This window comes from Pelodiscus sinensis, chromosome 19 (assembly GCF_052426305.1).
Source record: "Pelodiscus sinensis isolate ZL-2025 chromosome 19, ASM5242630v1, whole genome shotgun sequence".
Lineage (NCBI taxonomy): Eukaryota > Metazoa > Chordata > Testudines > Trionychidae > Pelodiscus > Pelodiscus sinensis.
In genome coordinates, this window is record NC_143070.1 from 24,409,913 (window position 1) to 24,433,752 (window position 23,840).

The 23,840-nt window shown below is 55.0% G+C and overlaps 2 protein-coding genes and 1 non-coding gene across 3 annotated transcripts in view; 2 read left to right on the top strand and 1 right to left on the bottom strand.

Moving 5' to 3' along the window:
* LOC142820483 (butyrophilin subfamily 1 member A1-like) overlaps window positions 1-23,840 on the bottom strand; it is a 646,031-nt gene that overhangs the window by 242,716 nt on the left and 379,475 nt on the right. The gene's annotated exons all lie outside the window — the stretch shown is intronic.
* Window positions 23-7,000, top strand: LOC149522311 (zinc finger protein RFP-like). Its single transcript, XM_089771062.1, has 7 exons — window positions 23-439; window positions 2,356-2,451; window positions 2,868-3,098; window positions 3,209-3,231; window positions 3,851-3,966; window positions 4,959-5,018; window positions 5,915-7,000. The coding sequence occupies exons 1-7, from the start codon at window positions 23-25 to the stop codon at window positions 6,424-6,426; spliced, it is 1,455 nt and encodes a 484-aa protein (XP_089627188.1). The 3' UTR covers window positions 6,427-7,000.
* On the top strand, window positions 11,447-11,520 carry TRNAT-CGU (transfer RNA threonine (anticodon CGU)). Its single transcript has one exon. It is a non-coding gene; the product is annotated as a tRNA-Thr (tRNA).

A 23,840-nucleotide genomic window follows, 5' to 3' on the forward strand; every position in this document is an offset into this window, starting at 1 on the left:
TGTTCCCCAGCCCAGAGGAGCCATGGCTGCAGCCAGCCCTGTAAAAAGCCTGCAGGAGGAAGCTACATGTCCCCTCTGCCTGGAGTATTTCACGGACCCGGTGGTCACAGCCTGTGGACACAATTTCTGCCGCGCCTGCCTCAGCCGGTGCTGGGAGGGACCCAACCCAACCGCCTCCTGCCCGCAGTGCAGGGACCCGGTGCAGCAGGACCCCCTCCGGCCCAACAGGCTGCTGGCAAACGTGGTGGAACTAGTCAAACAGCTGAGTTTGCAGGTAGTGAAGGGGGCGGGCGGGGACGGGGTGTGTGAGGAGCATCAGGAGGCGCTGAAGCTGTTCTGCGAGGAGGATCAAGCCCCCATCTGCGTGATCTGCAGAGAGTCCCGGGCTCACCGCGCGCACACGGTGCTGCCCATAGCGGAGGCTGCCCAGGAGTACAAGGTAGGGAGCTGCTGCCCTGTCTGCTGGGAATTACTCTGGGTTTTAGTCACTGGCTAATTTCCCTGACTGTTCCTGGGAGAGGCTGTGACAAAAGAAATGCTCTGGCCAAGGGGCAACTGAGGCAACAGAGCAAGTTATTAGAGACACCGGCTGAGAGAAACTTCTCTGAGATGCTCAGCGGAATCCTTCTGGACCCAGCCCCCCCCCCTCCACCGGGGAAATGAGGGGCCGTTATCCAATGGGAGGCTGGCTTATAGGAATGTGCTGCCTTCAGACTGGAGAAGGGGGTGGTGTGGTACAAGCGGCTGTTACTACAGATTTGAGGACTAAAATTTATGGTTATTACTTGTATTTGCATCATAGTCGCCCTGACAGACCCCATGTGAGATCTAGGCTCTGCACAAAACCCAGCCAGAGCCAATCCCTGCCCTGAGTAGTTTACAGTCTAGGCAGACAAAAGACGGAGTGGGAAACTGAGGCACAAAGGCTCGAGAGTAGGTCAGTGGCTGAGTTCAGCATGGAACCCCTGTTTCTCCAGACCCAGTCCATGAGTTTAACCACTAGGGAATGCTGCTACCTCAACTACAGTGATGAATGTGTGGGTTAGGAGGGAAAGACGCCTTGCTACGAGCCCGGGCCCAACAGGGAGAGGAGGTTTCCCACTGGGATGCTGAACTCCTGGGCTGCTCCAGGAGGGGTTAAACTCAGATGCTGCAGCCAGCGCTAGAGGAGGTCACAGGGCTGGATGCTGTGTGGGATCTGGAGCGCCTTGAGTCCACCCACAACAGGGCTACAGGCAGTGCAGGGCCATGCCAGGCACCACTGGGATCAGACTGGAATGGAGCAAAACTACCCCCAGGCTGGAGCTGCCCGGTGCCGGTCTGACCTGTGCCAGTGGGTACCTGGGCACAGACCAGCCAGCAAGGTTCTATTAGTCCCACCAGGCAGCCTGTGGGAATCTCCCAGAATGCACTGCTGCCGGGAGCTGTACCAGGGACTGTGGCAGCGGGTACCTGCCCAGAGGGCGTTGCTCTAAAAAGGGTTTAGGGCAGCGCTGGGGCAAACCTGAACCCTACTTACTACAAATCAGCCTATTTAATTACAGGGGCCACTGACCCATCCCCAGAGCACAGGACATGCTCACGTCTACCTGCCCAGACCCACCCTCAATGCTTGGTCGGCCTCTGTGGGCCTGTCCCTGCCTCTGTCAGACCATCCCCACCTACGTCATTCTGTGTGGAGGAGCCGCCCCCTCCTGCTGCAGCCTCAGTCTCCTCTTGTCCCTTTCTCACCAGACAGAGTCACGACCTGGGCTGAGTCCCCACCGGGCAGGACAGAGCCCCACAGAACTGGGACTGTGCAGCGTAAAGCCAGACAAAAGGCCTCCTCACGCCCTCAGATGGGGAAGGGGGGGAGACAGAAGAGCCTGGTGATCTGCCCAGGGGCCCATTGAGCCTCCCTACAACTAATGGGCTGGCCCTGGTGCCAAGCCCAGCTGTGTCCAACCAGGGCAGCCCCCAGAGCTGAGCTCCCAGCCCCTGTGTAAGCCCTGGTGGTTCCTGGGTTTGGCATCACTTCGCTATTTCAATCCCCTCACACAGAGATGTGTTGATTCACCCCCAGTGCAAGTCAGGGCCGGTCCCGGGCTGCGCCGCCAATCGTTTCACACACACCAACAACGCGCGGCGATAACTGAGCTCTCTCTCTAACCACTAAACAGACTCAACCTGCCTCGGTAACAGTCAGATTCTGACACACTCCCAGGCTGTATTAATAAGGTTTCATCTGCTTGGGGGCCCTGATGTCACACAGCGACTGGGACCAACAGTCCCTGGGGCTGTGGGTGGGAAAACGCCCCGTTCCCCACCCCTCTCAGCCTCACAATGAAACCTCGCAGCTCATTTCTGTTTCCTCAGGGGAAAATCCAGGCCCATTTGAAGACTCTGAGGGAAGAGAGAGAAAAGCTGCTGGGATGGAAAGCGACGGGAGAGAGGAGAAGCCAGGAGTATCTGGTAGGTGCCTGTGGCTATGGACCGGCAGGGGCAGGTCTGAATGTTGGGCAGCAGCTCAGGAGAGATTCAGATGGTGCCCAGCTGATTAGCAGAATGTTCACAGCTAGATTTTGTTTCAACTGGTGGTGCACATGTACATGCCTCGGTGCACATTGACAAATTTATTCCACACATGGATGGAGAAGATTAAAGAGAACATTGGTGCTGAGTTCTGTCCCCTTCAGCTCTGGGTGTGATTTCCCAGAGCCCAAGAATAACAGAACTTGCTGCCCATGGCAGGCAGGGAATCGTCCCTTTCAGAGGGATACGGGCCAAACAGGAAACTGAGGGATGCCTCAGCCTAGTACCCACAGATGGTATTACAGGTTCTCAGGCTCTGCCCATGCCCCTGACCAGCCCTTTCCCTGTTTTCACAGAAACAGACACAAGCCGAGAGGCAGAAGATTGTGGCCGAGTTTCAGCAGCTGCGTCAGTTCCTGGAGGAACAAGAGCGACTCCTGCTGGCCCGGCTGGAGAAGCTGGACGAGGCGATTGGGAGGCTCCAGACTGACACTGTCAGGAAACTCTCCGCTCAGATTTCTCGTCTCAGTGAGCAGATCGGTGAGCTGGAGGGGAAGTGTCAGAAGCCAGCGAGTGAATTCCTGCAGGTGAGACTGAGGGAGAAACATCCCAGCTCCCCACACAGGAAGGGAGGCTCCTGAATCACAAGTGTGTGTGTCCGATGGGGCTGAGCTTCTTTTCTCTCTCTCCCCTCTAGGACATCAGAAGCACCTTGAGCAGGTAGGTGTCTCTCGCTCCCCTCACACTGCCCAGCGCAGAGAAAGGGCTTAGAGCTGGTGGTGGCACCACATCTCCCCAGGGCCCTGCAGCCAGATATGAGGGGAAGGTCACAGGCTGGGCACAAATCTCTGATCAGCTTCAGCCTGAGGCAGGGCTGTGGGGTGGGACATGGGCCTGTCACTGCTGGGCACTGGGCACATTCAGCCCAGGGCAGCAGGGACCCAGAGTCTGTCCCACCCGAGGGCTGTTTGGAGACCTGTGGGAATGGGCTGGGGAGGGGGGAGCTGGTTTCTCAGTCTAGTCTCTAGTGGGGAGATTCCTCCAGCCCTTCCCCTGGGAACCTCCTGCCCCTCAGCGCCTGGAGGCCAAGGGGTGAGTTGGCCGTGGAGACTCAATTCCCCTTTAGTCCCCCAGCTGGTCTCCCCAGGCCAGAGCTGCAGACTGTTCATGGGACCTTTGAGGGGACGTTGCAGGGCCAAGGGCTGCGCTGCCCCTGCTCTGGGGCTGGGAGAACTGGAGGATTCGAACTCCAGGCCCGGCAGAGCAGCGACTCACTGGCCAGAGCTGGAGAACTGAGTCACTCGGTGCAGTGTCACCATGTGACGTTGTCTCTCCCCAGGTGTGAGACGGGGCCGTTCCAGCCACCAGAGGAGATTTCTCCTGAATTGGGCGAGCGAGTCAGGGGTTTCTCCCAGAAAACGATTGCGCTGTCGGAGACGCTGAGGCAGTTCACAGGTACCGAGAAGGGACAGGGGAGGGGAGAGTGAGTGAAGCGTCTGAGGCCATGGAAAGAGACCGATGCTGGTCATTTGGTTCCTAGCTAGACAAAGCTTCTGTTGACTTGTGAGGTGAGAATGGTGCCCACTTGCTGTACCAGGTTGATTCATTGACCCATATCTGTTCCAAAAGCCGCTTTGTAATTACAGCAATGGTTAGAGCACAAAATGGCCGACACACAGACAGAAACACGCCCAGCTCCGTGCTGCTCTCTGCAGAGACGCTGAGTACACAGACCCCACGGCTCACAGGCAGAGCCAGGAGTTTGCAAACAATGAACTTCCCACTAGAATCAAAGGGACCAAAGTGGGTGAAGTTACTTTGAGACCAACGTTTTGGCAGGATCTGGGCTTAGGCTGTGACAAATGTCAGGAAGTGAATGAGCCAAACCCAGTGGAATCTGCAGGGCGGGGGGGGATGTTGAGGAGAAAGCGAATCTCTTCACACATTGTCCTGGGCTGGCTGTGAGCCATGGGGACGTTGGTTCCTTTGCTGGGAGAGGCCTGAGTCAGAGAGGAAGTAGGAGGCTCCAGACCCTTTGTATATTAAATTCCTAAGGGTACATCTACACTGCAGGAGAAAGTTAAATTAAGTTACACAACTTCCACTGTGTTAATTGTGTAGCTGAATTTGAAGTAGATTAACTCGGCTGTTGGTGCTGTCCACAAAGGCAGTGGAGGGAAAAGCACTTTGCCTCTGACTTCTCTTATTCCTCGTGAAATGAGGGCTACTGGCACGTACAGACTCACCCCCTCAGTTAGATTTGCTGTCTTCACTCGACCACTAATTCAAACCCTGGGAGATCAACAGTGGCAGTCTTCTCTGCAGTGTAGACACACCCAAATGTGTCTCTGCTATAACAAAAACCCAGGTCTGTGTGTTAGGGTTGGGGATGTCGTGGGCAATACGGACTCCTGAATTCTCACCTCTCTTACCCCTTCCCCCACCAGACACGCTGCCCTCATCACTGGACAGAGCAAGAGGAAAGTCCTTGGGAGCTTTCAGACAGGGTGAGGTTTCACGTGGAGACTGAAAACATCTTCCTGAGCTTGTAGCTCAAGTCACCAACCAAACCCCCAGCGACCACGACAGGCAGAGCCCAAACCTGCCCACTGAGCGGTGAGGCGCCCCAGGGGCACTGGATCAGAAGGACGAGGGGCCGTGTCCTGCTCCTTAAGCAATGGGATGGTCGGACCCCCCACTTCTCACTATGGGCACAGTTTGCAGGCAGGGGGCTTTGCAGGCAGGGGCTGCGCTTTGTGTCGGGGCAGCTGATCGGTGCAGCCCCTCCTTGGGCACCAGCCTCTGCCCTGTGCTGGCCCCTCCCAGTGACCCCACCCCAGATCCCCTTCCCCAGAGCCCTGCCCCCGGCCAGGCCAGAAGCCAGAGCTGGGCTCCCCCCATTGAGCCTGGCTGCCCTGAGGAGCCCTGGACCCTCCACTGCCCTGGGGGTGACTAATGCCCAGGCCCTGCTCTCTGGGGTGAGGCGGCTCTTCCCCCGCGCTGCCCCCTCCCCTCTGTGCCCTGGGTGGGGGGTGGAGGCTGCAGCAGGGGAGGGAGTTTCCCTCTGGGGGTTAAAGCTGGAACCTGCCTCCTCTCTCCCCCCCCCCCCCCCCCCACTGAACCCTCCTGCTCTGGGCCTGGCCCTGGGGATGGAGCAGTCCGAGCTGGGGGCAGGAGGCTGCAGCCTCTGCACACAAATGAGAAGCTGACGAAGCGGGTCCCATTGCCCAGGCTGAGGCGCTGCAGTGACAGCTCGGCTCAGTCTCAGGGCCCAGGGCAGAGGCAGCTCCCTGGGGCCCAGGCCTGTCCCAGCCACAACAGGGCTGCGGGGGAGGGTGAGAAATGGCCCCAGCCGCCCCCAGGGCTGAGCTCTGCCCCTCACGCCCTGATTCTCTCTCCCCAGCGACTGTGACTCTGGATCCAGACACGGCTCATCCCGACCTCGTCCTGTCTGGGGATCGGAAACATGTGAGATGGGAACAAACACAGCAGCGACTGCCCGACAACCCAGAGAGATTTGACCCTGTGCCCTGTGTGCTAGGCCGTGAGGGATTCATCTCGGGGAAACATTGCTGGGAGGTGGAGGTGGGGGATGGGTGTTACTGGGCTGTGGGGGTGGCCAGAGAGTCTGTGAGCAGGAAGGGACAGATCAGCCTTAGCCCTGAGGGGGGGATCTGGGCTGTGGAGCGGTGGGGGGTTCAGTTCCGGGCTCTCACCTCCCCTGTGACTCCCCTGTCCCTGAGCCCCCCCCGCAGGATCCGGGTTTGTCTGGACTGTGACCGGGGGCAGGTGACATTTATCGATGCTGGTGCCGAGGCCCCGATCTTCACTTTCCCGCCGGGCTCCCTCCCTGAGGAGAGAATCCGACCCTGGATCTGGGTCGGGTGGGGATCCCCGCTCAGCCTGTGCCCCTGAAATCAGCCTCTCTGGCCTCACACAGCCCAGGCTCTGTTACCTCACAGGACTCCCCTCTACCCAGCCCCTGGCTCCTCATCTCTATGATGCCTGAAAGCTTCTCCCCCTCCCTCCCTGCAGCCCCAGAGATAGAAGGGGAAAGGAGAAGGCTCCTTTGGGCTGCTACAGGGGCAGAGGTGGGGGTTGGGCAGAGGCAGAATTAACAGCTGGGCTGGGGACAGGTGGAGGTGGGGGTGGTGGGATGCAGAATTAACCAATCAGGGTTTGGGGGTTTGGGGAGAGGCTGCTCAGCAGCATGGAGCCATTTGTACCAATCTGTGCCCTGAGATCTCATTGGTGTCTCCAGCCAGAGCTCCTGCTGCAGGAGCCAGAGTGGCCTTCCCCTGTGACTGTGGGGTAGCCAGCAACACTTGTAACCAGTGTCCCTTTAAGTTTTTCCATCCCTGAGTGGAGGGAGTTTGGTCTTGTGCACCAACACTGAGGTTATGGGCAACGTGTGCCATGAACATTCATATTTAAACATGAGTCTTGTTACTTCTGCACAAATAACTTTTTGATAAATGTTATTCATTTCTGTTCGGTTCATGTGGGTATTTCCCTTAAAATGGGCGTTTTCATGGAAGTTCCTTTGAAGAATACTGCTGATAGATTTCCAAAACTGTGACATGTTCCAAAACAAAACAAATCGCTTTTGTCCAAGCCCCACATGTACCACAAAATGCAAGTCTCGGTTCCTCTCCCCTGTTGAGGGCTCACTTTAATATTTGCTGCTCTCTAAAGGTTACGTCTATACTGCAGAGCTATTTCGGGATACCGGAAGTATCCCAAAATAGCTATTCTGCGTCTATTCAAGCAGCCCGTTATTTTGAAATAGATTTCAAAATAAGGGCAGGTTATTCCAACGTCCCGGTAACCCTCATTCCACCAGTCTTAAGGGCATTTCGGAATAGCGAGTTATTTTGAAATTTGGTTCTGTGAATATAACACCAAATTATAAAATAAGCTATTTTGAAATAGCCTCAAAATAAGCTACGCAATTTGCTTAATGTGTATTGCGTAGCTTATTTCAAGCTAGGGGTGCTCTATAGACACAGCTTAAATGTTTACAGGAGGTTTGTACTGTGGTCCAGAAATTTGTCTTTAAAATAGTGCTTGTAATTTTACATAATACAGATCTATGACACGAACGTAACAGCACCCCCCACGGTGATCCACAAACTCCTCCGATACAACGTAAGAACAGGGGCAAGATGCTGTTAGTGTTGTACTATACACGAGACACTTCCCAAAGGGTAACATGTAGCATGTCCCCACTGGACTCCTGTAGCAGGAAGGCACGGCCACGCTCCACCACAGGGAAATTTTGACGGGCCCACTGTGCTGGGCAGCAACGGAGCTTGCACCTGGTGTGGCCTGGTTGTCTTGCTGGAGCTTGGCTTGTTTTGCAAGGTATTTACAGGCCCTAGGTCACCTCTTCCAAATGCTTGTTGAGGTAGAGCTGGAGGGAAACTGTTTTTTGTTTATTTGTTTCAACAGGTTAGATAGGCATCGGTCAGGGATGGTGTAGACGGAGCTTGGTCCTGCCTTGAGGGCGGGGGGCTGGACTCGATGACCTCTCGAGATCCCTTCCAGTCCTATGATTCTATGATTCTATGATTCAGAGTAGAAAAATGCTGAGTTAGAAAAACAGCCTGTTCCTAGGTGGCTGAGAATCAGCTGAGCCACGTCCCCCATCCACGAGGTTTGTTTTTTTTTTTACTCTCCTTGGCTCAGACACATCTCCTACTGAGGGAAGACTGAACAGTGGATATGGCGTCAGTGGGACCTGAGTGGGGGCCACCCCTTTTCCTCCAGTGTCTCTCACGGGAACACTCCACTGGCTACGGCTGTGTGAGAAGATCTATAATAAACAAGGACGTTGAGGAGCCTTTAGTCAAAACCAAACCGCTAACGTGTGCTTTGGACAGAACCAAGCCAGTGAAACACACACAAACGAGAGCCCTCATCCAACCGTCACTTGAAAGTGTGTTAGGCACAATAAGGTTCTGTCCATGCACCACAGACTCAGCCCTGGCCCCAAGCATAGCCACCACGTGGGCTTGGCCCCCACTCTCCCACCCAGCCCACCACCACCTCCAACTTACTTTCCAAGGGAGGGGGGTGTTGCACAGTGGTTCTGCTGAGGAGGTGGGCGGGATTCAAATTCTTTGTGCGCTCCCTGGAGGGAACTGAGGTTGTGACCTGTCCCTGGGCTCAAGGTGAAACATTGGGAACTACCGTTACTCCTCATGGAACAAGGTGTACTGGTAGTTCGAATTAGAGAGCCTAATTCGAACTTCCTACTCCATGCCGCGTGTAGCTGTGGGCACGGAGTCTGCACTAAGGGGGATTTAAAAATGGCGGCACCCGGCAAGATGCAAATGAAGCCTGAGATATTTAAATCCCGGGCTTCATTTGCAACTTCGAATGACTACATTAGTCACCCTAGTTCAAACTAGGGTGACAGTGTAGACATACGCTAATAGTCCTACTTACAGCAGATTCGTTAATAAAGAAATTAAGACGCAGATCTTATCTTTCAGTAAAAACTAAAACAATAGTCTGGTAGCACTTTAAAGACTAATAAAACATATAGATAGTATCATGAGCTTTTGTGGGCACAGCCCACTACTTCAGATGACCGGATGATCTGTGGCCTTGCTTTGCCTTGCCGACTTTTCTGATCTCGGGCTCGTGGTTTGATACTTTACACAGCACACAAGCCTCTGAGTGTTCAGTCATTAACCGGCTCCGGGATGGATATATGTGAAAATATCTGTTCACAGAGTAATGAGCCTCTTCCCTCCGGCCTCTGTCATCCTGGGGTGTGCAATGCCCTAGGTGAGGGGCTGGGCCTTTGGGCCTGAGCATCCCTTGACCCCTGCTGTGACCGTCCCTGCTGTGACCGTCAGTGTAAGGGGCTGGCTGTGACACAGGCAGGCCAGCCTGGTGACCAGGCAACCTGGGGTAGTGGGGGGAGGGAGCTGTCTGTGAGTGGGTCCAGGTAAAGGCTGTTGCAGGGCCTCTGAAAAGCTGACATGTGATCACTGGGATGGCCTTATTGATCTTCCAGCCAGTGGGGGATACCCAATCCCTACCTACCAGCCACCATCTGGCTGAGAAATGGGCTCCAGGACCCCAGCAAGCCAGAGCCAGAGCCACATGCACAAATTTGCCAACACAAGGGGACCTACCTCTGCCACAGGCTGCCCGGTAGGCCCAGGTCCCACAGCCAGAAGAGCCCCCAGGCAGACACCCAAATAGAGAAGGGCCCACAGCCATTCTGTGCTGCCTGGTGACACAGCATCACTGGGGATTGAAAGAACTGAGCTCTGGGGCCCCAGCCTCTTGCCCAGCTCCTGTCACACTCTAGGGCTGAGCCATGGGGCACGGGCTGCAGAAGCTGAAACCTGAGGGAGCCAGCACAAGCCACCATCCCAGGCCTCCCTCTGACAGGAGCAGAAGGGGATTGAGGCTCAGGTTGTGTAACTTGACCAAATCACAAGTCTTGCTGTGAGCAGGATTTGAACACACACACAGAAACCCTACAGGGTTCCAAGTCCAACACCTTCACCACTCGGGCATCACAGAAGAAACCATCTGACACGGTGCTGCCAGGGAGGGGCCTCACTGCTAGTCGCTGTTCCTGTTCCAGGAGCAGAGCAAGTTTTGTCCTGGGCACCAATATTGAGGGCGTGTGCACCTGTTTGTGTGTGTGAGCCCCCATGGCTGTGATAGTTTTTACACATGAAGGGAAATGCCCCCCTTGAACACCCCACACCTCCCACACACACGGCACTTCTCCTGAACTGCTGCCTCTCTGGGAGGTGGATGAACTGCAGGTGCGGGAGGAGTTCCCTGACTAAAAGTCAGGCAGGCAAAGTCCAGCCTGTAACACCCAGCAGAGCGGATTCCTCTGCCTGGGGAGAGCAGGAACAGACCAGCACTTGGGAGCTTGGCTGCCAGCTGCTTAGCACATCTGGACACAGAAGAATCCCAAGACTTGGTTCTGCCAGGCTCCAGTTTCCCCTCTTCTGTTTCTTTTCAGCTCCCTGCAAACTGCCTCCCAGCTGTGGGTGAGGCTGAGTGTGTGTGAAACCAGCTGCACTTTGGATTATTTTGTTAATTGTTTAAAAAGCCTCAGGCACCTCTTCTGCCTGGGGAGGCGGCTGTAACCATCCTTCCCGTGTGTCTATACCAGAGTCTAAGGGTACGTCTAGACTACAGGGTTTTGTCGACAGAAGTTTTGTCGACAGTATCTGTCGACAAAGCTTCTGTCGACATAGAGCATCCAGACACATTCAGTTCTGTCGACAAAGCAACCTGCTTTGTCGACAAAACCCTGTAGTCTAGACGCAACCCTACAGGCAATAACACCTTCTGTCGACAGAATTCTGTCGACAGAAGGTGTTATGTCTCGTAAAATGAGGTTCACCAGCGTCGACAAAACTGCTGAGTTCTGTCAACGTTATGTCGACAGAACTCAGCGATAGTGTAGACGCTGGTATAGTTTTGTCGACAAAAGTCCACTTTTGTCGACAAAACTCAGTAGTCTAGCCACACCCTAAGACACAGATTAGAGTTTACTTGTCAGTGGTGCCGTGTCCCTCCTTTATCTCTGCTGTTACAACCCCTGCTCTCTCCCATTTCTAACCCATCTCCTGGGTTTCCATGTTGTTCACTTACCTGTGGGCTTTGGGCACCTGACCCTGTCAAACCTCCTTCAAAGCCTCCTCACCAGTCTGCACCCAAATACTGTTCCCTTCCTCAACACTTGAGCCCCATCCCTGCTGAACAGCCCTTCCTGCAACAGCATGAAGGAGACCAAAGCCCCCTGCCCACGGAGCTGTAGCTTTCTGTGCCCATGGGCCAGACCCACCAGGGCTGGAAGGCAGGAGAAAAGTGGGGAATGGCTGCACTTTGGGAGTCAAAGGTACTGTCTGGAAACATAAAGAACCGTTGTAAAGAGGTTTTGCAGGAGGGCACCATGGCTTAGCTGGCTAAAGTGCCTGCCTCGTAAACAGGAGATCCTGGGTTTAACTCCCAGTGGTGCCTTTTTGCTGCCTGTGCTGGCATTTTCCTATGTCCTTCTGGGGCACAGAAGAGGCCTCCCCTGGCCACCCATGGAACTGCTGGTTCAGGAAAAGGCTGATTGGGGAGGAGTGTTGGGAAGAAGGAAACCACAAGCCTGGAGCGGGTGCAGAGGCTGCTGTGACTGGTACTGGCAAGGCAGGGCTCTGACTGCAATTGCTGGGTCAGGAGAGCCAGCGCCACACACCCTTGTGATTCCCTGAGGGGATCAGCACCTAGAGAGCTTGAAGGAGCAACCTCTGCAGTTCCTGCAGCCATGGAGAGTCAGCGTATGTGGGAGTCAGTAGCTTCTCACCTGTGGTTTCCTTCTTTCCAACTCTCCTCTCCAATCAGCCTTTTCCTGAACCAACAATTCCATGAGTGACCGGAGAGGCCTCTTCCATGTCCCAGAAGGGTGTAGGAAAATATGAGCAAAGGCTGCAACAAGGCAACTCCAGAAATTAAACCCAGGATACCCTGTTGATTACACAAGGCTTTAGCCTGCTAATCCATGGTCCCCTACTCACACCCACTTGTAAAGCGTTCTACGGATGGTCCCAGATAACACCATTGCCTCACAAAGTTCGTCCATTCCCCATTTCCCTCCTGTCTTCCCACCCTGGCGGTGTCTGGCTCCCTGGGCACAGAAGGCTACAGCTCAGTGGGCAGAGGCTCTAACATGCACATCTCCCCCAGCCGCTGGGACTATAGAGTTTATCTTGAGATTTAGTGTTGCTGGAGGGAGGGAAAAGTGATTGGGGAGGAGTGTTGGGAAGAAGGAAACCACAAGCTTGGAGCAGGTGCAGAGGCTGCTGTGACTGGCACTGGCAAGGCAGGGCTCTGACTGCAATTGCTGGGACAGGAGAGCCAGCACCACACACCCTTGTGATTCCCTGGGGGTGTCAGTGTCCAGAGATCCTGTGAGTGCAACCTCTGTAGCTCCTGCAACCATGGAGAGTGACTCTTCTTCTCCCACCCTTGGGATGGGCAATGGCAACACATGGAGCAGCTGGGAGAAAGTCCCAGAGAGCAGCCCCATGGCTAAGCTGCCCAGGCACCTGCCAGGTTCGGGGGAGGTGAGGGAGGCAGCCTCCAGTGGTGCCTGGCCAATGTGTCTGCTCTTCCCACCATCCCTCCATGCGTAGCTGGAGTCGGCTTCCTTCAGTCGAGCTTGGCCGTGTCCCTGCAGTGAAAAGCCAAAGGGAGCAAAGAGCAGAAGTACTGGAAGCTGGTGGGGATGCCCTCTCGGTTTGATTTAGTGAGTCTTAGTCGTTCCTCCCTCAAAGGAGGAGAGCAGTGTGGACATACCCTGTGTGAAAAGAAGGGAAGAGGACACTCCTGTCAGTGAGGAGCAGGGCGCATGGATCCCACTCTGTCCTGCAGAAAATGAACCAGCTGAGCACTATGCAGAGAACAGGCCAGAATCCTGCTGGGAGAGGCTCCATCATGCACAGACTCTGAGCAGGGCCAGACAGCTGGGAGGAGGCTCTGGCCATGGACTTTCCTCCCCTCTCTGTTACCTCCTGCACCTGGGCCTGAAAGGGACGTGGGTGCAGGCTGGTCCTGCCCAGCTGCCTTTCCCAATGGGAGCAGAAAATGCTCATGGAAAGGCTCACAAATTGTCCCCAATGCACTCGCCTGAGGGCCTGAATTCTTGATGCCCCTGGGTGCACCCAAATACTCCTTCTGGGGGGGCAGGTTCCTCATCTCACACCCCTCCTGTCTCACTTGGTGCCGTGAGAACCTGAAGCACTAAAAAAAAAATCCTGAACCCGGCCCCTTCGCCTGTCATTGGAGAGTTGACTCTTTTATGGGGGTACAAAGCCATACATAATCTGGCTAGCTCAGCTGGTAGAACTTAAGACTCTTAATTTCAGGGTCATGGGTTCAAGCCCTATGCTGGGTGATGCCCTTCTTTAACTCACATTCTCACTTTGCAAACAATTCACTCAGCTTTCACCAGGGTTTTAGAAAGAAAAAGTCTAGTCCTGGGGTCCAGCTTTAGTAGAACCGAAGAGAGACCCTACTGCAATTTCCATCTTCTGAGGAGAAGGGAAGAGGATTTTCTTCTCCTCAGTTCTAGCCACATCAGCCCAGGGAGGAGAAAAAATAACCCTCCGCCCGCTGATTGTCCCCCGTCAGCTTCTGTAGCTTCACCTCCTTCTACAGCAGCTCCAGCTTTGAGCTACAAATCTCAAGGGGCTGGTGAGGAAATGAGGAGCTGGCAGCTCGGGTTAGTGGCTTCCTTGAGAACAAGAGGTGGAGTCTTCACATGGTGCATTCCCCTCCCCTGCAGAGCAGGGTGTTGGAAAGAGCTAGGAACAGAACAGTTATCCAAGTTTCACTACCAAGTTGTGTTTCTGTGGTGCAGTGGTTATCATGTTTGCCTAGCACAGAAGGATCCCTGATTCAAAGTCAAGCAGAAACACAGGCTATGTCTACACTCGCAGATTCTCGCAGGAGTAATATGCAAATGAGGCTAAGTGTGGAATATTGCCGAGCGTCATTTGCATACCTAATGAGATACCATTTTTTTCAGAAGAGGCTCTTGCGTAAGAAGGAGCATCTACACTGCCCTTTCTTGCACAAGAAAAACCCTCTTGTGCAATGCTGTTACACACATTACTGTTCAGGAAGAACGGCATTGCGCAAGAGGGTTTTTCTTGTGCAAGAAGGAGCAGTGTAGAGGCTCCTTCTTATGAAAGAGCCTCTTCTGAAAAAAATGGTGGCTCATTAGGGCCAGCCAGCAAGTGGCACAAAGGTTCCCTGAAGTGCTGACTTCAGGTGGTTTGAAACAAGATGAGGTGGCTGAGCAGTTAAGGTGATGGACTGCTAATCCATTGTGCTCTGCATGCATGGGTTCAAATCTCATCCTCTTTGGGTGTTTGCAGCCCTATCTCTTGATTCTCCCAAAAGTTCAGTGCCAGCCCCTCCCTCTGCAGCTTGAGGAACGGGGAAATCTCCACAGAGACACTCCCAGTGTTACCTCAATTTATATATTTATTGGCTGTGTGGATGGGAAATGGTGAAGTAGTGTGTTATGAATCCTGATTAAATCAGACTAAGGCAATTGGTTCAAACCATCTATCTTAGTTCGAACTAAGGAAGTTTGCCAGTTGGAAGTTTCCCGCCTTTCTGAGTTGCACATGGTACTAGTGCTCTGCACCCCATTCTAATCCTTTGCACTCGGTACCAAATGTTGTGCACACGGCCCAAATTGCTCTGCACTCGGCCCAAAATAGCTGCACATGGTTCAAAATGTTATGCACCCCACCCTCAAAAGAGTGCACTCAGCACCTTTAGAATTTTCCCGCTGAAGAGTGCTTAAATAGAGGTTCGGGTGTGAGCTTAGTCAGTGTAGTGTTTGTGTGGTGGGTTCTATTTTTGGGTTTTTTATGCCTGTGGAGAATTCCTGGGTGAAAACCATTTAGATCCCATTGGATTATTACTGGAGAGCGGAAGGCCTTCGATTTATAGTCCATATCCCATCCATCATCAAACCAGAGGGTCTGATTCTGAAGTGACATCGAGGAATCCCCTCACTGTTCCTCTGCCACGGCTTGCAACTAGCCAAGGCATAGAGGTTGTGAGCGCCTCAGCTGTTCTAGGCCACATGAATGTAATGTATAGTCCTATTGTTTAGGAGTCTTCACTATTTACTTTGTCTTCAGGGATAGGGAGGATTATAGAGTTATTGTGACATGCTGTTCTATATCTTAAATTTATAATATATGGTTTGGCCCCAAATTGTGACTCAGAGTTTTATTTGGAAAACTACGTGCCGGTGATAGATACGGCCATGAGTAATCGGCCTCAGGAGATCTCTTCTTCTGGGACTTGGGATATTTACCATCTCCATTACAAGTCAGGGCACGTCCAATTAGGTTTTAAATTAATCGTTACTGTGTCCCAGGGTAACAGGATGAGGCTGAGTCAAGGACCCTGTGACCACCTGATACCTGGCAACACGTGTCAGCCTCAATAAGTGTGAGAGCAAGCAAGCAAGCAAGCAGACAGGCATACTAGATTGTTGTTGGCCAGGCGCCTGTTGTATGCAGTGTAGCTGTGAAGCATTTATGTAGCTGGGAACCGGTGGTGGGAAAGAGCCCAGGTGTTGCACCAGAATGAAGTGTCCCTGACTCACTGAAAGGGTGGTCAAGGTGCTGAACGAGGGGTGCAGTGTGATCCCCTTTGCACCCACATCTATGTATCAGGTTCTTAGAGTTTGCTGGCTTGAAAGTCTGCCTGGGTGCCCAGCTTGGATGGGTCAATGGGTTTGCTCAGCACTTGGCTTGTAGCCCAGTTATGGCAGAGCTGAGAGGCAGGGGTGAAAACACGACAGGGATCAGGCAGGTGCATTTTATATTCTTTTGCCATGAGACTTGCACTTCCTTTGTCCCAAACACAAGCCTCACATCACATGTCCCTACGTGGCTTGCTGACTCAGCAGGTGTACTAGTGGGGGCAGGGGAATGAGGAGGCGTGGGTGTGATGGACCGGGCCAGGTCTGGGCACCACTGAGGGTCTCCGCTCAGGGCAAATTGCTCAAACTCAGGGCTCCTTACGGCCCCTGACTGGAGGCTGTTCCCAAAGGGCCACAAACAGTCACATGGGGCGCTTCAGCTGCCAATCCGGCCACCAGAAAGCCTCACGAGCAAAATCCCTCTGACACCCCAGCTCTCCCTGTGCCACAATCAGCCCCAGGCCTAACACCCAGGTGAAGGATACAGAACCCAATCTCACTTACCCCAAATGGGTCTTTCCAGTCCCAAAGAACCAGCCACAAATCCCTGGTCAATTTACACTTTGGGGCTACGTCTACATTGGCACCCCTTTCCGGAAAAGGGATGCTAATGAGACGTTTTGGAATTGCAAATCCTCAGGGGATTTAAATATCCCCCGCGGCATTTGCATTTACATGGCTGCCGCTTTTTTCTGGCTCAGGGTTTTTGCCGGAGAAAAGCGCCAGTCTAGACGGGATTTTCCGGAAAATAAACCCTTTTTCAGAAGATCCCTTATTCCTACTTTCAAGGGTTTATTTTTCGGAAAATCCCGTCTAGACTGGCGCTTTTCTCCAGCAAAAGCCCTGAACCGGAAAAAAGCGGCAGCCATGTAAATGCAAATGCCGTGGGGGATATTTAAATCCCCCGCGGATTTGCAATTCCGAAGCGTCTCATTAGCATCCCTTTTCCGGAAAGTGTGCCAATGTAGACACAGCCTGGATGTAATTGGCTGGGCCACTCCTTTAGAATCTAAAATCTAAAGGTTTATTAATAAAAGAAAGAAAAGGTGGAGAATAAGGCTGTTAAAGAAAATACATGACATGCATCGACTGACCCAGTTCTCAGTGCAGGCTCTCAGCAGAGGTGTTATAAACGGCTATCTTAAACATCTCTGGTGTACATCCTATCTCAGGATGGGCCAACGATTCTTTCCATCTCTCTATCCCTCGCAAGACTGCATCTGGAATCAGTAGCAGAATTGAAGGCAAGATGGAGTCTGCCTCATGGCATTTTATATCCATCCCTGGTATCTTCCAAGTTGGAGCAGGTCACATGGCCCAGTGACCTATTGCTGTGTCCCATGTCAGCAGTCATGATATTGGCTGGTTTGGAGGTCCCAGACATGTTCCTCAGGTATGTACTGACCTCTCTGAGAGCCTTGCTAATTAGCATAGACACTGACTGAACATTCCTGGCCCATGGCTCTGTCTCAGACAGAGAATCTTCCAGCATAAGCACAGAGTCCATATTTATAACTCCACATACAGATATCACCCCAGTACATGAGTAGCATACCTAGAATCAGTAGAACATACGCTTTCATTGGACACCTCACATGGCCCCCTTTGTACAGACTTTGGGGCAGCCCTCCCCCCCTCGGGTGCAGCAGTGACCTGTCTGATCCCCTTGAAATCCAGTAACGTGACAGGGGGCAGATGTAACCAGAGAGTGAAGGAGGCAGGGTTAGGAGAACAGGTGCCTTCAAAGTGCCGCTTCTCTCTGGCCAGCACTGCGGCCACCCCTGCTCCTCCTGAGTCCTCGACACCCACCTGCCCTGCCCAAGGACTGCCAGCTCTCCTGGACTGGACGCTGTTGCAGACAATGTCATCCGGTCCATGCAAGTTGGCAACCCTCGGCCCCTGCCACAGCTTTTCCCCTCACAGTTCTCCCTCCCCCGGCTGCCAGTGCTGGGCTGTCTCTCTTCAGGCTGCAGGTGAGCACTTTAATCACCAGGCTGACTGTGATGAGTTGCCTCTAATTTTGGACAGGCCCTGCTCTGCCTCCACGCTGACCTGCTGAATCAGGCCCTAAAGGCAAGGCAAGCAGAGGAGCAGCTGTCTGCCTTCGATTCAGGCTCATGCTAAGGAGTGGGCAGGAGATGGGGGGGGGGAGTGGAAGGGGCAGTATTGGCAGCAGGCAGCAGTGCCCTGTCTAGAGGCAGAATCACGGTCCTTAGAGGATCGCTGCTGCTGCAAAACTGTAGGTGCCAAGTCGGAATGTAAAAGAGCGTTTCAATGGTTAACTGGTTAAATGACAATAGTGACATTTAACACTACAATAGTGACATTTAACACTACAATAGCGACACTACGATAGTGACATTTAACACTACAATAGCGACACTACGATAGTGACATTTAATTGGTTAACTGCCTGGGCTGCTCTGATGCTTTGGGGGTGGGTTCCTGCTGGCCTGCCCTGGCCAACTTGGACCTGCTGACATTGGGGCCGGCCAGGGCCAAAGACCCACCTGCCTGGCCCCCGTGACTGAGGCTGGAGTCGCGCTAGGCTGCTCCAAGCGGTTGGAGCGGGGTGGCGTTGGACTGCTCCTGTGAGGTGAAGGGGTGGGACACCACTGGGCCTGGGGGGCAGAGTCACACCAGGCTGCCCCACATGACCAGGGGGACAGGAGCCCCACTAGGCCACCCTGTGTGGCCAAGGGTTGGTGGGGGGGCGAGGGGGAGAGCAGGACATGGCAAGGTTGTTCCATGCTGACACAGAGTAGCCAGGATACTGCCAGCTGCCCCCATGCAGGCTGGGTCCCCCCTGGCTGACACAGGCGCAGCCCTGCCTGCCCCACCTTCCCCCCAGCAGACTGGGCTCAGACAGGGCTGCTCTAATCTACCAGAGTTGGCAATGAAACCGGTGAGCTGGTCAGCACCCCGGCTAACCCAGCGCTCACTGGTCACACCCGGGTCCCCTTGGACACCCCTAGTGACAGGGGCGCTCAGGCTGTTGCTACTGGTAGCACATTGGGAGGGGGAGCAGTTCCTGACACACTGGCCAACTTCAGCTGCCTTGATCTCAGCCCCCGCCCCGCAAGGGCTCGGGTGCTGTATTCCCCCCTTCTCTGGCTCAGACCCCTCCAGATTCCCTGCTTCTGCTATATGGAATATGGAGCCGTGCGGGATGAGAAAGCCGGGCAGGGCCTGATCCTGCAACGCCTTCCAGTCCAACCACCACGTTGGTCCCAGGAATGCTGCTGGGGCAGTGGGTGGGGAGATGGGGGTGGCTGCAGAGGGGTCTGTGGCTGGGATGGGCTGTGCTGAGCAGCAGGGGCAGGCACCAGATGGGTGATCAATCCCCCTTCCCTGCTCCAGTGGTGCCCTTTGACAAGGAGCTGGGGGCAAGGAGGATGCACATGACTGACGGGAATCCAGCCTGCTGGGACCAAGGGCTCCTCCTTTCTGGCTGCTCCGCGCAGGGCAGGGCAGGGCAGGGCAGGGCAAGAGGCTCCTCAACCCGGTAGCTGCACCCAGCGCCCCACTGACACTAACACGAGGGCACTAAAACTTCCGGTGGGTGCTGTAGCCTGCCCTGGACCACCTCATTCCCTGTCCTCCCTCCCTCCCCCCCAGCCTGGAGCTGCTTGGTGCAGCCCCCAGTGCTGCAGGAGCGCAGCAAGTCAGAGCTCTTGTGTTAAAAGGCTTGTGTGGATGGGCAACAGGGGGGTTTTTCCGCAAGAAGAAGAAAGAGGAAAAAGCACAGGTGCCCCGATGGCCATTCTGTCCATAGCAATCACAGCTTACTTGAGAGAGAGCATCCAAGCAGTCTGGACACTCTCTTGCACAAAAGTATATTGCTTTTCCAATGCACTTTTGCAGTGTGGATGTTCTCTTGCGCAAGAAGTTTTTGTGGAAGATCTCTTCTGCAAAAAACTTCTTTGTGCAAGAAGTCTGTAGTGTAGACACACAGACTCAGATGTCCTGGCAAAGAAGACTTGTCTTGCCTCCATTGTCCCTAATGGGATAACCCGATGGCCCAAATTCTTGCTGCCACAGGTTAGTTCAAACAATATTTTCCATCAGCAGGTGGCTTGTTAAGATGCAGGGTATCTATTTTGGTAACTCGAATTAGCCATGTGGTGTAGACGTACCCTTGGAGCCCTGGCATTCAATAACACAGCGGCTTTACCCACACACCGGGCTTGTCGAAGCTGGAATCCCAGCCCAGAGGACATTGAGGAAGGGAGCAGTTAAAATGCCCCTTCGCTTCTTATCTCCTCATCCAGGCTGTGTCTAGACTGGCAAGTTTTTCCACAAAAGCAGCCGCTTTTGCGGAAAAACTTGCCAGCTGTCTACACTGGCCACTTGAATTTCCACAAGAACACTGACTTCCTACTGTCTGAAATCAGCGCTTCTTGCGGAAATACTATGCTGCTCCGGTTCGGGCAAAAGTCCTTTTGCACAAAGCTTTTGCGCAAAAGGGCCAGTGTAGACAGCTCAGATTTGTTTTGCGCAAAAAAGCCCCAATCGCGAAAGTGGCCATCGGGGCTTTTTTGCGGAAAAGCGCGTCTAGATTGGCCACGGACACTTTTCCGCAAAAAAGTGCTTTTGCAGAAAAGCGTCCGTGCCAATCTAGATGCTCTTTTCCGCAAATGCTTTTAACGGAAAACTTTTCTGTTAAAAGCATTTGCGGAAAATCATGCCAGTCTAGATGTAGCCCCAGAGTGTTGGTCAAAATCCACAAATCCACCCTCCTTTGTTCCCCACCTGCCCCTGTGCCAGGCTCCCTCAAGCAGAGCCCAGAGCCCAGCCTGGCCTTTGCACTTGGAGCCTGAGTCCCCCGGACTCGCGTTCATTCTGTGTTCTCCAAGCTCGTCTTTCTATGAGCTAACAGACAACCTGTGCACAGCCAGGCCTCTTGGGTCTTGAACCCATCACCACTTGGGCTCTGAGAAAAGGAACTGCAGGGCCCATGGTGTAAGGGGCAGTACTCAGGGGTTTGCAGCCTGATTTCGAATGTCAGTGGGCCCTGCCTGGTGAAGTGCTGCTTGGCTGCCAATCCCTGCTAATTCCTTGTCCTTAGATGCCCCCAGAATGAGTCTTTTCCCCTGTCTTGGTTGTGCTGTGGCTCTTGAGCCTCGCCAATCTCAGCACTGTGGTTCCCTTCACTCCCAGTCTGCAGCCCCTGCCAACTGGGCCCTGTGGTGTCCCTCACTCCTGACCCACAGCCCCCTTCAACTTGCCTCTGTACCTCCCAGCTTACCTGTGTCCTTGCAACACTGGGTCTGTGGGGCCCCTCACTCCCAACCTGCAGCCCCATTGAACCTGCCAGCTCCACGGTCCCCCAATACTGCCCTTTGCTCCTCTTCTTGTCCCCCTGTCTGCCCCCTTTGTGCCCCTCCACCCCCAGACGTGCACACCTGGCCAAGAGGATATGGTATCAGCATCTGGAGCACAGGGTAGTGGGCTGGAATCCCCCTGACCTCTGCTCCACCCACCATGGCAGTACCTAGAGGTACCCTGAGTAACAGCTACCCACCCTCATTGCTCCTCTCTGTGTGGGGGCAAAACCCTGACACAGGGGCTGGCACCGCCTCACCCCAGCTCCAATCAACCCCCTGCCCCCGATTTTTCCCCTCCAGCCCCCGCTCTGCCCCACCAGAAAGTTAACTGGTGCCCCCAGGCTGGTACGTTTCTGTCCCGGCTCACACCGCTGCGACCCCCCAGCGGGAAAGAGCGGGGACCAAACGGGCAGCAGCGGGAGCCGCTCTCACGGCGCGTGCTCAGTAGCCCCAGGCATGGAATTGTGGAGGCAGCTGTTCGTGACCCGCCAGCGGGACACAGGCCGGTTCGCTTCCCGCCTCCGCCTCCAGCGCTTCCCTTTGGCGAGGAGCTGGGGCCGAGGGGAACTCACGTGGCTGCCGGGAATCCAGCCTGCGGGGGCCAAGGGCTCCTCCTTTCCGGCTTGGGGGGCAGCGGAGTCTGTAACAGGAGCAGCTTGGAAAACAGCCCAGGGTCGCGTCGCACTTTAGAGCCTCGCACACGTAGCTGGGCTCACCAGCTTTCCCGGCGCTTCTGGGAAGCGGGCGGTGCCCGGGAAAGCTCGTGATCCCGGCGACATGTTTTGTCCAAGTGCTCCCGGACTGTTTACGGTTGAAGTTTTCCCTTTCCGGCTATTCAGAGCAGGGCGGGGCAGGACGCTGCGGGCTCCGGTCCCGGCAGCTGCGCCCAGCGCCCCCGCGACACTCACACCACGTCCCTAAATCTCCCCGGAGGGCTGGAGCCAGCCCTGGGCCGCCCCGCTCCCCATCCCGCCCGGGCGCCGCTGCTGCGGGGATCGCGCGGGGCTTTGCCGCCGGGAGCGCAGCGCGGCTGGGAGCGTCTCCCCGGCCGGGTCCCCTTGGCGCGCTGCGCCACCACCAGAAACTCGCTGCCCTGCGGCTCCGCGGCCAGAGGGCGAGGGATGGCGCAGCCCGGGTGCTAGTGGGGCTGGGAGCGGGAGATTTTCTAGAGCGCCCCAGGGATTCCGGAGCACAAGCCCCATTGACCCCCCCCCAACTCCCCATGGCCTGTGAAAATCTCCCCCTCCGCGTGTGAATTGCCCCTGCCTGGGCCCTCCATACCCCTGGCATTTGCGGGGAGGGCGGGAACAGGGGCCTGCTGCTGCTCTCAAGGGGCTTTTTTTGCTCAACAAATTTGGTGCCCCTCCCCCCTTTTTTTTGCTTAACCAATTTTTTCCCCTGCCAGTTTTTGGAAGGTATCTGGCAATCCTAACAGCTCAGCTGGAACTGCTAAAAACCTGGGCAGGTTTCCCTGGTCTCTGAGCAGCCACACTTGGCTGGTCCAGGGGTGGTGCTGGTGGTGAGACATGGCACTCCCTTACTGGGGTCTGACCAGCACCAGGAAAGGCCCCAGACTCTGCTGAAAAGGGTCACAAGCACCATTTGGGGGCTGGAGCGAACGCCCCACGCTAGGACACTGCAGGTCAGTCTGGCACAGAGCAGCATAAGAGGTGACTTCCTGTCAAGCACACACAGGATCTGGTCTGTGCCAGGCCTTCAGCCAGGCTCTTGGGAGTGACCCTTTTATTGTGCTGGACCCCACAACCCACACCATTGCACAGAGGCAAGGAAAAGGTGAAAGTAATGTAAATGTCTGACAGGTAGTGTCACACCCCAGTCCGAAGCGGGGGGGGGGGGGCCTCAGGGCGGGTGGTTGGGTTGTGTGTGGCTATGGGGGCTCAGGGCAGGGGGCTGGCAATGTTGGGGTGCAGGAGTCAGGGCAGAGGGCTGGGGCCATGGGGGACTCAGGATGGAGTTGGGGAGTGTGTGTGGGAAGCATGGGGAGGGAGCTTGGGGCTGAGGCAGTCCTGGACCATGCGGATGGGGGCGTGGGGGCTGGCTTGGGGCAGTCCCAGACATGCACTTCAGCCACAGCCCAGCTCCTTCCAAAAAAGGAAACACTGGAGCAGGAGGGGCAGCAAACAGCCCTGACCATGGTGCCCTGCCCCTGCTGCTCAGCGCAGAGTCTCCCAGCCACCACAAGCCCCTGAACCCCCCCCCCCCCATTCACTTCCCCTGCAGCCCTGAGACACAGCAGAACCGCTGGGACCAACACGGTGATTGGACTGGGAGGGGTTGCAGGATGGGGCCCTGGCCGGCTTTCTCATCCCGCATGGCTCCAGATGCCGTACAGCAGGAGGGGGGATTCTGGAGGGGTCTGACCAGAATGAGAACATGGAAAAAAATTGGTTCCCTTGTGCTCACCTGGCCCTCAGGGCCCAATTCAGCAGGTCTGCTCAGTGGTGGGCCAGCAGCTCCAGGCCTGGTAGGACTCTGGCCGGAGGAGAAGGTGCCTGTCTCCGCGTGCTCAGCCCAGTGATGGGAGCACTCCCCTGCGATATGAAGAGACTGTGGGCTCTGGGTGTGCTCCCCCTGCCCTCCCATTTGGGGAAGCCCTCTTCTTGGGGCACATAAGAGGCTGAGGCCCCCTTGCCCACCAGAGTCAGAGTAGCCCCAACACCCCATCACTGCCCAGCCCCACCTACTATGCCTGGCACAGAGGGGCAGGGCCGGCC